Source organism: Aspergillus stella-maris (genome assembly GCF_047715825.1).
Source record: "Aspergillus stella-maris strain CBS 113639 unplaced genomic scaffold BDV14scaffold_50, whole genome shotgun sequence".
Lineage (NCBI taxonomy): Eukaryota > Fungi > Ascomycota > Eurotiomycetes > Eurotiales > Aspergillaceae > Aspergillus > Aspergillus stella-maris.
In genome coordinates this window covers 142878-155227 of record NW_027396844.1, presented here as the reverse complement: position 1 = coordinate 155227, position 12350 = coordinate 142878, and the positions used below count along the sequence as shown (strand labels likewise).

Genomic DNA, 12350 nt, shown 5'->3' with positions numbered 1-12350 from the left:
GTGTTGTCATCGCGTCTCTCAAGGGGAACATAGTGGGTGTAGTAGAAGCGCTTATCAAGCTCAGCGCTCTCGCTACCCTCCTGGGGTTTAACATCGGAACGTAAGGTGGGTGGCTGGCTGCCAGTAACCGGGTCGGTAACGGTGATGGGAACACCCAGGGTGACCGCTGAAGCACCAAGGAGTATGAGAAGAGAGAGCTGCATTTTGATGTTGAGATGATCGATGGTGAGATAGCTAAGAAATGATTCGATGATGTACTGATGTGGGATTGGTTATGCAGGAATGAAGCTGAAAATGGACAGCTTTATAGGCTCCTTTTTGGACTTCACATGATTATACCAATAGACGCAGTCGACTCTAGGGCTATAAATCCAACAAAGGAAATACACCGTCGCAAAGGCATTTATTGAATACGGGGTGGTTGCAGATCGGCCGTGACACTCTGTACACTCATCACAGACATTATAACGCAACTTTTGTGTGACGAGTTTGTTAATGGATTGACATTAATGGATGATAATACATCGTGCACAAAGGCTTGAGATGGGTGTCTTGGCCTACACATCTTTCTTACTAGACCGATCATACGGAGTTCCTGGGCCTCCAGTAATGGAGGGATGCTTCACACACACAAAACCCTGCTTAGACAAGCAGTCTGGGCCAATGAAAAGAAGTGAAATGTCTATGTATATGAGAATAAAGCTCAGGGTTAAAAGACAGTAACAGGCAACCGGCCGTGGCTGGCTGACAACGGCTCTGCCCTGTGATGCAGGGTCTGTCATACCTGTAGGAATGGCTCGGCACGAACGGTGAAACTAAGACAAACAATATGAGTGGTGAAGATTATGGCTATCTTTTTGATGCTACTCATTTAACCCTAAACTTTGACTCGTCTCAGTAGAGCGGCATTTGAATTTCCTCGTGATAGCCCGAAAGTGGTACTACACTATCTTCGGGGTATATTTTACAAGCATACGGGCGTATGCTGTATCCCTATGCGATATTCGGTGTATTCTTGTGATAAAGATACACTTCAAGCAGTATCTTAGCAAAGGCCATACTGCTTACACTAGCTTCCAAGTCGATTGTTATCAACACAATCACCGAGGCAGATAGATTGCAAAGAACATCAAACGATTATCTCCTGCTATCTTCTATATTTAGTGAAATTCTATACTTGAAATGCTCTTCTCAGAAATCTCCCATCTATTTCAGAAGAAAAGGATATTCCACGCCCTCAAAACAGAACGTCCCTACGGCGAAGATGAAGAAGGCCTCCTGGCTGGACATGAATGCCCAAGGAAGCAAAAGCCATCGTCAGCCTGCTCAACGCGCTGGATATTCTTCACATGCGTGAATATTGCCATTTCGACCACTGCCGTTGGTTTGATTCTTAGTAAAAAAGGGATTACGAGTTACCAAGACAGAAATGAGATTCTTAGGCCCGTTTCTTGGTGGTGTATGTTACTTTCCTTAATTAGAGCCCTAACAAAGAGAAAAAAGCAAGCTGACCTGACCACTGTAGCACCCGTTCTCGACGATATTGAAGTACCAAGACACGAAGCAATGCTCAACGGAACGCTCTTTGCTCTTCCGGAGATCTCCATTGCTCGTGAAGAGCCAGGACCTGAGAACGATGAGCGTTGGCATCAGTTCGAGAAAGTTTTGACTCACGTTGTCTCCCGCGAGGAAATTATCAAGTTAGGGAAAAATCCTGATACGGTTTCCCGTTTTGATAATGAGTACTGGTATATGGGAGACAATGCTTATATGGTTCAGCTTGATGTAATGCATGTAGGTTCCCATCTATTCACTTTTCTAAGTTCGCAAATACTAATGCGCAGTAGCAAATCCATTGCCTAAACCTCCTCCGTAAAGCCGCCTTTGAGCCATACCCAAACTACAAACCGACACCACCCCTCGACACGAAAGATAAACACTGGTGGATCCATCTGGGTCATTGCACAGACATCTTACTCCAGAATATCCAGTGTAATGCCAATACAGAAGTCCTGACACTAAACTGGGTTGAAGACCGACATCCGCCTTGGCCGGATTTCAGCATCAATCGGAAATGTGGTGATTGGGAGGCGCTTGTTCAGTGGCAGCGAGATCATGCAGTTGATGTAGAGATGTTTGAGAAGATGCCGCTTCCCAAGGATGCATTTGTGTGGCCGGCACCTTGGAAGAATCAGGATTTTGAACTTGGAGTAGAGTTAGGGAGGCATTATTTGCAGGAGGGGGGTTTCTAACAGCACTCAATGTTCACCATAATAAAGTTGTTAATTGTTACACAGGTTCACAGGTTCACGGATTTTCTTTTAGATAATAATCCCTGTAGGTAAAGTTTAAGCCCCGCCTTGGGTCGAGTACTTATAGTAAGCAGCACCCCTCAATCTCTCACCTTTGGCAATTCTATTCTTTCAACCATGGCAGCAAGTGACTCCTTATGTGAGGCCGATACCACGCTAAACGACGAAAACGCACCGTTTCTCTCTATTCCACCAGATCAGTGCTCAGAAATTAGGCAAGAGGAATATATGGACGCAGATTCAAACATACCAGAATCAACCCGCCGCCGCCTACTCATCACATTGGTCTTTATCCTGCTAGCCATCGAGACAGGTGGGCAAATGATCCCGGGCCCTATGGTGCGCGTGATTGAAAGCATTGCCTGTGACAGCTACTGGCATGTTAATTCTCCTGAGAAGCTACCAAGAAATGGACCAATACCAGAGCACTGGTGTAACATGCCAGCAGTGCAAACCGAGGTAGCTAACGTCAAGGGATATTCTGATTTGTTCGAGGGGCTGCTGTGTATGGCTTCTGTCGTACTACCCATGTTGCTTCTCGAGGGCTGATGCACTGATACTCTACGCTGCCAGCAACGCTCTGCGCAATACCCTACGGCCACTTCGCAGACCGCCACGGACGCAGAATCTCAATCCGCCTTACGATACCGGGCTTCGTGCTGAACGGTCTAATCACAATCTCGGTCCTCTGGTTTCACGGCGTCTTTCCGCTGCGCACTGTCTGGCTCGCATCATGCAGCTGGATCATTGGCGGCGGACCAACTGTTGCATTAGCTATTATATGGACGATGCTTGCTGATCTTATGGGTGATTCTGATCGCGCGGTGCTTTTCTTTCGTGTTGGGTTGGCAAGTCAGATTGCGGGGTTTGTTGCAAGCGCAGTTAGCTCGGGGCTTATGGCTATTAATCCTTGGATTCCGTTGCTTGTAGGATGCGGGACTGTTATGCTTGGGCTCACGGCAGTCTGGTGCCTTCCGGAGACTATAAACCTTGTTAAAAAGGAGAGTGGTGGGAGTATAAGTGGAAGTGAGTCTGGAAGGCAGGGGCAGGATCATACCATGCGACGAGAGGAGAATTGGTCCCCGAAGTATACGCCTCTGCGCAAAGTCAGACGTTTCCTCCAACCCTACCTTTTCATCTTCACGCCGCGCCTCCTAACCCTGCTCTTCTCCTTTATGCTCTACCAGATCGCCCTCGGCTCATCCTCATTCCTGACACAATACATCTCCACACGGTTTAACTGGACCCTCGCAAAAGCCCAGCTCCTCTTATCTCTCCACTCCCTAATCACAATCCCGGTCTTCGCTTTCCTAATCCCTCATCTCACAAATAGAACCTTTGGCCTTTTATTTCCGCCCAGAAAGGATCTCTACATTGCTACCTTAAGCATTATCTCTCTGGCGCTGGGGTCCTTGGGGATCGGTCTCTCACCGGCTATTTTCCTGACAGTGCCAAGTTTATGCATCCATGCCTTAGGCGCAGGGTTTCCGCTTGCTATGAGGTCTCTTGTTACGGCGTTTGTGGAAAGAGATGAAACGGCCAAGCTTTATGCTGTTGTTGAAGTGGTGCAGAGTCTGGGGTCCATGTTGGGTAGTCTTGTTGTTACAAATGCGTTTGAAGTTGGACTTGGTATGGGAGGGGGGCATGTTGGATTGGCCTACGTGCTAAGTGGGATCCTTTTTGGGGCTATTAGTGGTGCACTTGGGTTTGTGAAAGTATAGGCATACAGCCCGTGGAATCCTGTTGCTATGGCTTATGGTTATTAAGAATCCTAGCTAGAGCACTCCGTAGACTCTCCCCAGGCAACCCGAGCAATTCATTCGCCTTCCGCTCATACCTCATATAATCCGCTCCATAGCCAGGCGTACAAATAGCGTACCGCATAACGTCCGGGAGCGCAGCATAATCTCCCTGCGCCAGTTTCTCTACCGCATCTGCAACTCGTTTCTCCTCTTCTGCATCGCAATAGCTCACGTCCCAAGATTCACCGGTCATCTCTTCCAAGGTAGTGAGAATGCCCTTCTGGCTGACATTGAACGATTCAAAGAATAGGTACTTGTTTGATATCTCTGAGGCCGGAAGTAGTAGTGCGCTTTTGACTGCAAGAGCTGCGGTGCTGAGTGTTGTCGTGGACCAGTAGTTGGAGGCGCTTGAGTTTGACAAATTGGCGCGTTTGTTTGCGAGATCGAAACCGAGGTAGGTAGGGATTGATCTAGGCCGGGATAGCTCGCTATTAGCAAATATCCAGTCCAGCAAAAACCAAAAGATCAAAAGATATAGTAAGTTAGTAGCATACGTCTCCAAAAAAACCCCCGTCACAAATGCCGTCCAGCGCAGTCCAACCTCTTCTTTACTCCGTAGAAACCTCACAACTTCCCTCTTCTCACTAACCAGAAACCCCGGAAGTAATTTCCCAGCCTCCTCATTCCTACTATCAAACCCGAACTCCGAGGGAATAAAGTGTCGAACCCCGGCGTCAATAGCTGCGTCAATAAGGGTCTTTTGCTGTGCCACAGCGTGGGAGGCAAGGACGCTAATTAGTACGTCTTGGCCCGCTAGGATCTTGACGAGTTCGGTGTGTGAGGCGGCGGTGTAGCTGGTTGATGCTATTATGTGGATCGGGATGTTGGGTAGGAAAGACCTCGAGTCACTCCCATCTGTTGATTAACTTGGGGGTTGCGAATGTTGCCTGGTTAGGATCGAGACAGTGAAGCGAAGGTCTGAGGTGAAGGCTGAGACGAGGTGCCGTCCAAGAAGGCCATTGGCGCCGACGATTATCACATTTGTGGGAGCCATTAGGAATTGTAGATCAACGTCGGGGCTCCTATAACTTGAGCATTAGATCGTGCTTAAGAATTATCTTTGCTTGGGCGGAAACATTGCCGTGGAACCTACTCAACCGCTCGGCAAATATCCAGTCCAGGCTCATGCATATACTACCTTGACACCTGTGACACCTCTTGAAAACCACTGTTGTGTCAGTAACCTTACATATAAGTCCCTGTCTGAGCAAGAACGAAGCCCACACTGCGGCTAACCGCCTTATAACCTATATGATGCTGCTGTGCCGGTTCAATTTATCCCCTTTATTGGAGATCTTGGCTCTACCGTATTTGCAGAGGCCACAAGTATTCCATTCTGGGTTCATCCTCTTCTTCCCATAACTCTCGGCCTGCAATGCAACTCGTTGGATGCCATCGGGCTAACGAGTCAATAACGAAGCGTTAGACAGGCTGTGCTTTATAAGTTTTACTTTTTACTTTATAAGTACATACGACCACAGGGTGTGGAAAACAGGGCTTCCCGTCCGCTCAGCCGTACTTAAGCCACACGCCGGCTGGTTAGTAGTATGGTGGGTGACCACATGCGAATCCCAGCTGTTGTATGTTTTTTGCATCCAATTTTTTGTTCTCTGAGCCAATCCTGCTGTATTATCTGCTTGAGCTCCCTGGACATGTCTCAGGACTTAGTACATGATCGTGAGAGATTTACGCGGCGATTGGTGTAGGTTGTGATAGGAGACGCGTAGTAGGTATAACAGAGTCGTTTGTATTGATATCAGTATAAATATGTATTCATATGCTACCAAGTAATTAATTGAAACCAATCCATCCCTTGCTTTGCACCTGAAGCTACACATGTAGACTTAATGCAAGTACGGAGTCTCCCTTCCCTACTTTCCTGACAAACTCACTCAACTCCTACACTATGTCCAACCTGAAGGACCTTCTCCCGGAGTGTGTTATCCTCTTTGATACGAATCTGTGAGATTACGTGATTACTAGCGGCGTGGCCGCTAGTTACTCCAACCCCCTGAGGATTCGACCCCTCCATGTAGAATAAAGATATTGTTAAGAGAGTCTATCGAAGCAATAGAATTGAGCCCTATCGTTAGAGGCATCCGCTCCTTAGTAGGCTACGTGCGTGTAGTCGATACAGACGTCATTCTGCCCTCCTTCCCCTGGGCCTGTATTGATAACACTCTTAGATACCCAACTAAAAACAAAATAGAGAAGGAATCAGTAAGGTGACTAAATGCTATTAGACAAGGGGTTACAAGGGATACTTACTTAACATAAGCTAATATAGCCCTGTTTTGCAGAGTAATAGCGTTATTAGAATACTTTCTTTTATAGTATTCCTGACCTTGTTTATGGTGTACTCCACGAGTATAGCCATTTGTTGCTGCAATAGCTTTTCTATCAACCTTTTGCCTTCCTCTCCCCTTGGACATTGTTACAACAGAATCGAAGCCAAGTTACTTATCCCAATAATACCGCGAAATCACAGGATAGCCAGGAAAAAGAGTGTGATGCAATTATGCAAGAGTAACAAGGAAATTACAATAAGCGCACTGCGGACGGATCAGGAAGTGGGAGAGAGAAAGAGAAAGAGGATTTCCAGGCACTCTTTTCTTGGACGCAGCAGTGGGTTGGGCTTTTACAGCCAGGCCTATTATTGTCTCTTGACGCGACATCTTGACTTTGTTGGTAAAGCAGTTAAAGAAATGGTGTTGACATAAAGAGGGGACAGGATGAGTATAGGATGAGTGTAGCTGTCGAAGGGTGAGCGGATTACCTGAATCACCCGGCTCACCCTTCCAAAGCAGCAACGTCTGGATCAGGCAGGAAGGAGGTGCTTGTAGATTTTTAGCCGGTAGATTTACCTACCTAGGCAAGATCCGAGGCCTGGGTAGGTAGGTGTGACCCGGGGCCGACCCGTTCCATTTGATCGGATGATGTATATATGCAGTTACCTGCATATTAAATCCTGGAAATACCATCATACCTAATACCTAGTATCTATGAGCATACCTATACCCCCAACAATAACTATCCACTTTGATCCGATACGGTAAGTTATACCCCTACTCTTATTGGCCGTCCATCTGACTAACAAGCAGGAGAGTCCAGTCCCAAGTGAATATCCCAAGCCCATTCTATATAAATCACCCGGCAAAAGCGAAGTATCCACGTAGCCGTCCACAGGAAGCAACATAATACCCCTTATTTGGCCCGGTAGAGTAGCATGAGCCAGAGTCACAGCTAGAGGTAGCATCCAGAATCAGTAGGATTTGAGATCCGCTGCGTCAAGATATTATTTAGCCGTGTATGTGCTCCGTAGGTTTCGCGCTCAACAATGATTGACTTTGGTTCTTCATGTATTAGAATCCAACTGCAAGGAAAGCAACAAAGACATAAAAGAGCACTCCAGTGCAAAAGATCATGAAAACAACATTGACTGTGTGCAAGGTGGTAACAAGACCCTTGGAACGCTTTCCACGAAAGCGGCTATCAATACCGAGCGAGACCAGTATAGTACCGACGAGCGCAAGAGGAGGGAGCACTAAGGATATGTTCAGGCCTCGGGCGGCTTGAACTGGGTTACCAAATAGGGCAAGAGCCAGAATATACCCCGATACACCAAGCTCGAAGATGAAAAAAACGACATGAGCCGCCTTCATCACACCCGTTCCATCGTAGTAGTTGTAATCTGGGTCGAACTTGAGAGCGCTTGAGGTTGAGGTTGTATTCCATACCCTACTATCAGCCGGTAAATTGTAGCTGAAGCTGATGGCTAGGCAGTCGTCCGAAGAAGGAATGGGATTGTTGCTTTGAAGTGTAGTGTGCTGTTTCTCAGTCTGTTTTCGCTCCACTGATATCGAGGCACGGTAAGTGGCTGTGCTATACGTCAGATGGATGGCCTGGAGGCGTGGAACTTGCCTGGATATAGCGACTCGAGTATGTTGGTCAGAGGAACGGCCAGCAGGAGCACAGGCATGACCTGCCCAAAGCTCCACGTACTCTGGCCGCCCCCATCGAACAGAGACTCGTATGTATCATCTGGAAGAAGAAGGTTTAAATACTTGAGTAGACTAAAGAGACCGACAAGGAAACTCCCGACAAGCCAGTATACCTATTCTGGGAGGTTAGCGGGTACATTTGGAGGCTTTAAGGGATATACCTCGAAAAACATGGACGAAAACTGGTCAGCGCATAGACGCAAAGCCAAGAAGCAGGCAAGCGCAGGGTAATAAAAAACATGTCCTGCTAATCTTCGAGACACACCATGATGGTCTCTCGAGCGACACAACATCCACAGCAGACGACGCATGCCTCGACTAATGTGCCATCTCAATGACTCAGCCAGAAGAGAAGAGAGAGGACGGTAGAGCTTGATCACTCGAAAGGCTAAGCCGAGCACAATAAGGCAGACCAGCAATATAGTGGACACCAAAGTGTCAGCACTCTGCGGGAGTTTGGGGCTCAAGAACAAGCACATGGCATAATCCGTCGTCCGTAATTCCCAGGGAGGTAGAACTGGTCTCCAGTCATCAAAGCTGGCGGTCGGAACCATTGCTGTAACAAGCATGACAACGAGGACGAACATGAAGAACAGCCTCCACTGTCGTTTAGCCTTTTAGATGTAGAGATAGTTTCTCAGAAGCGTTAGACAGGACAGATGGGTGAGACTGGAAAACCACGCAAGCCGACTGACTATAAGCCAGTGATAGGCAGAGAGACCGCAGCGGAGCTGAGAGTATCCGCTGATGAGAATGGCAATGCCAGTAGCGAGTTGGAGATCGCTCATCGTGAGAATTGCCTGTTGCGGTCAGATTATGGAGGCGTCCTAACAAGAAGACAATACCTTTGTGAACCTTGCGTCAAGGCTTGAAGGTTGAGCAGTACCGCTGCCACTGGAAGAAGGATTTCGTTTCAACATTCGCAGAATCATTGAATCAACAGGGTTTGGTTTGAACGGGACATCCCTTTGAGGGGGAAGGCCATTCGCATCTCGAAATGGGTCGACATTTGGTGAAAATGCAATGAAGTAATGGCACATTATCAGTGTCACGGCAATCCCGGCCGCCCCAACATAGCCGATAACAACCTGAACTGTTTAGTAGTTATGGCTAAAGGTTAGTAGGGCGATGAACGTACCCCGAGACCGGTGATATCAGTGTCGGATCGAAGTTTAGATGGGAGACTCGAGCAGTCATAACTGCACTCTCCAGCCATGTTAAAGGTAACTCACGATGAGGCAGCCTGAAGGGAGTCGACGGAAGGCATTATTTAAAGAGAGTGGAGTCGCACGAGACTGAAGCCTTGTCGAGCCTCTAAGCCACCTTGATGCGACATGATCAGCGCGGCCCTAGCGACAGTCGATCTTGGCCAACAGAACGTGTGCCAATCATCGCAGAGAGTTGAATGCAGCTTGGCAGACGGAATGAGCGCGCTGTTTGGCGTGTTTAGGAAGGAGGTCAGATTGAATGCTGACGGAAGCCCTAGCTTTCGGAAGGAGCCATACACCACGGGTGTGGCTGCCGCCAGCGTCAGGTACCTTCTCTGCAACGTTTCAAGGGGACTGCTAATAAATAGGCATGACCCGTAATAGAGGGATGCAAGGCTCTCAAATCATTGGGGCAAAGCAACACCTCCGGCTCCCATGTTATAATATCCTCTACCATTGCCCGCAGCAAAGCTCGGTGGCATACGACGCAGTCCCGCAAGATGGAACCCAGAACGACAATAGCTCTCTATTGGTTGTTCAACTGCCCTGGTAACATTCGACACAGCATCAGCGATGCCCAGGAGAGGCCGAACTGAGTGAGATATCAATCATCAGCCATGCAATTCATTATGGATTATCTTGAATCCAGGTATCGAAGGCCGTTGTGACCCAAGGTTTCAAAATTAAATGTGCACAATTATAGGAGAGGGGAAGTTCAAACAGCGGGGCGATACTAGGGCCACCAGGCACAATCATCATCAATGTACGTCAGGGTCAGGCACCCTTACGTGAGCCAGTTTACATCCTGGCCGTTCATAGTATCCGGGGATCTAGCCCGGGCTGCGTATTCTTGAGGTTCACATTGATCACTGCGTATGCCACAGTCCCTGACAGACACCCAATGATTGGCCGGAAGAATTGGAGTCAGCACATCACCCAACGGATAGATGGAATGGAGACAACAGGTCACATCCAACACAGTGGGAAACCAGGAAATCAGACTGGGAACTTGGCAGCCATGCCCCGCAGCCCTATGATAGGTACCTGCTGCAGCTTGCTTACCAATCCGGTCTCTTTCTGAAGTTTATCTACCTTTCCAGACTCTTTGAGACGGGAGCAGCGCGCAGAAACGTTTTATGAGAAGTCCCTTTCCAATTCAAATCCGCCAATACAATCCGCATCTGCGAAAGGGTTGAACCAACCACCCAGGTAACAATGGCAACCTTCGACTTATGGAGTGCAGTGGCTTGGGTCTCTCTACCTACCGGAAAGGTGTATAAGGGCACAGGTACGGTACCTCAGGCAGCTTCGCGTTTCCCATCCGTAGTATAGGTAGAACCCGGTGCTTTCCAGAAGTAAGCCGGCTAATGCTGATATTTCTCGCTACAAGGTTGACATCAATTGAGCAACATCGGGTCCCGACGCATCCTTGAATATGCATTCCACACTATATGTGGTTTACATGGCTCCTTCAGTAAACTAGCCAAATGTACAGGCGTGGCTTAGGGCAATAACAAAACACAGTCACTGCACTGATGCGAGGAAAGAAGAGCACAAGACCGGACGAACATGTCGGCATTGTGCTCCTGTAGAATGACTGCCAATTATGCCAGGGTATTATCTAGGTAGCTCCTATACCGGTGTCGCAGAAAGATGCCACCGATATATAATGGTCACCATTATTAGCCTCCAATTTAGTGTTTGCCATGCCGTAGGATCTCCAGAAGAAAGGGAAAGGTGTTTCCTGTCCAGGTATCACCATATATGCCCACTTCCGCCCTCAGTAGTCTATCCTTTAATCAGAGCGCCGCGGGTGCCGTTGTAGCCAGTTATTTCCACCAGACTTTTAGCACTCAGGAGGGATGCCGTTAGCGCTATTATCTCCTCGTCGTCCTACCCACTAAGGTATCGTATACTACAGCTACCGCCGTCCTCGCCACAAACGCCACTGAAATCCGTGATTCCCGGCACGCGAACCAGCACCTGGCGCCATGAGTCGCTGTCAGTGCCATCGTTATCATTATCAAAGTCGTAACGGATGGGGTCATCCAGAATCTTGTTGTCCCCTGAGACACCCCATCCAGGGACGTCAGATGCAGACTTCATCTGTTCGTATTTGCCGGCGAGATCTGGGTCGTAACATGTACGTAACCAGACAGTCTGCCAACCAGTACAACTAGCAATGCTAACATTGCGCTCGTGCGCGGTCTGGTGTGTGGCCAGGACGCGCTTGATCTCCTTGCTGAGTTCTGGAAGACTATCGGACTCAGCGCGTTCTTGATATGGCTAGGGGACTGACTGTTAGACTAGTAAGCCAGTTGCCAATAGGAAAACATACATAACTCTCAATTAGTGTTAGGCTCTCGCACTCCCAGACAAGCCGCTCCCACTGGTCTCTGGTGGCATTGTGGTTGTGATCCCACAGGTCCTGCTTGCTAAATTAGCACTGGGCCAAAAGAGAGATTAGAAGGACTAACCGAGACAAAGATGTCAAATGGGAGGCGGCCGTAGTCGGCATCTTCCTCTAGGGTTACGCTGGACAGTGGGAGGGAGGGTGGGGTAAATGAAGGATGAGAGAGAAGAGGAGTAGGAACGGGTGAAAAAATAGGATTGTCTCTTCACACCTACACCTTCCACGAAGCCCAACAGCCCGGTCGACTAAAAGGCAGTTCTGGTTTCGAAAGTCCCAAGGGTCATTGACTCGCCATGCCCGTCAGCACGAAGAAGCAAATCCCCGCCACGGCCAACCAGAAGCGTAATGGCACTAATTATGTTGGCAATTGTCTTAGCATGAGCACCAACTACGGATATAATGGCTTGCACTCATTGTCCCTGCCCTATCTGCCATGACCATGCATTCCGCGATAATGTTGACCCAGTTAGTCTTTGCGCCAGGAGACACGGATCTGTTCCTGGGTGGCGACCGGGACTTGGTTGTCGCAAGGCTGCATTTGGGGAGCTGCAGTGATTTCCATACTCTGAGTGCATCCCATCTGAGACAAGATTATGATGGGCCTAGGCCTGATG

General features: G+C 48.4%; 4 protein-coding genes across 4 annotated transcripts; 2 read left to right on the top strand and 2 right to left on the bottom strand.

Annotated features, from left to right (window-relative positions):
- Positions 1-1182: 1182 nt before the first annotated feature.
- Positions 1183-2252, top strand: BDV14DRAFT_202720 (oxidase ustYa family protein; the record flags this gene model as incomplete). The annotated part of the gene is made up of 3 exons (XM_073774105.1): positions 1183-1459; positions 1526-1794; positions 1848-2252. 3 exons carry the CDS (start codon positions 1183-1185, stop codon positions 2250-2252), a joined length of 951 nt encoding a protein of 316 aa, XP_073625529.1.
- Positions 2253-2540: 288 nt separating this feature from the next.
- Positions 2541-4033, top strand: BDV14DRAFT_210544 (putative MFS transporter; the record flags this gene model as incomplete). The annotated part of the gene is made up of 2 exons (XM_073775918.1): positions 2541-2817; positions 2886-4033. 2 exons carry the CDS (start codon positions 2541-2543, stop codon positions 4031-4033), a joined length of 1425 nt encoding a protein of 474 aa, XP_073625528.1.
- Positions 4034-4058: 25 nt separating this feature from the next.
- Positions 4059-5108, bottom strand: BDV14DRAFT_191510 (aromatic alcohol reductase; the record flags this gene model as incomplete). The annotated part of the gene is made up of 3 exons (XM_073771502.1): positions 4059-4524; positions 4609-4918; positions 4982-5108. 3 exons carry the CDS (start codon positions 5106-5108, stop codon positions 4059-4061), a joined length of 903 nt encoding a protein of 300 aa, XP_073625527.1.
- A 2368-nt stretch (positions 5109-7476) lies between these two features.
- Positions 7477-9331, bottom strand: BDV14DRAFT_202717 (uncharacterized protein; the record flags this gene model as incomplete). Its single annotated transcript, XM_073774104.1, has 6 exons — positions 7477-7991; positions 8117-8228; positions 8277-8729; positions 8811-8915; positions 8961-9203; positions 9254-9331. 6 exons carry the CDS (start codon positions 9329-9331, stop codon positions 7477-7479), a joined length of 1506 nt encoding a protein of 501 aa, XP_073625526.1.
- Positions 9332-12350: the final 3019 nt, after the last annotated feature.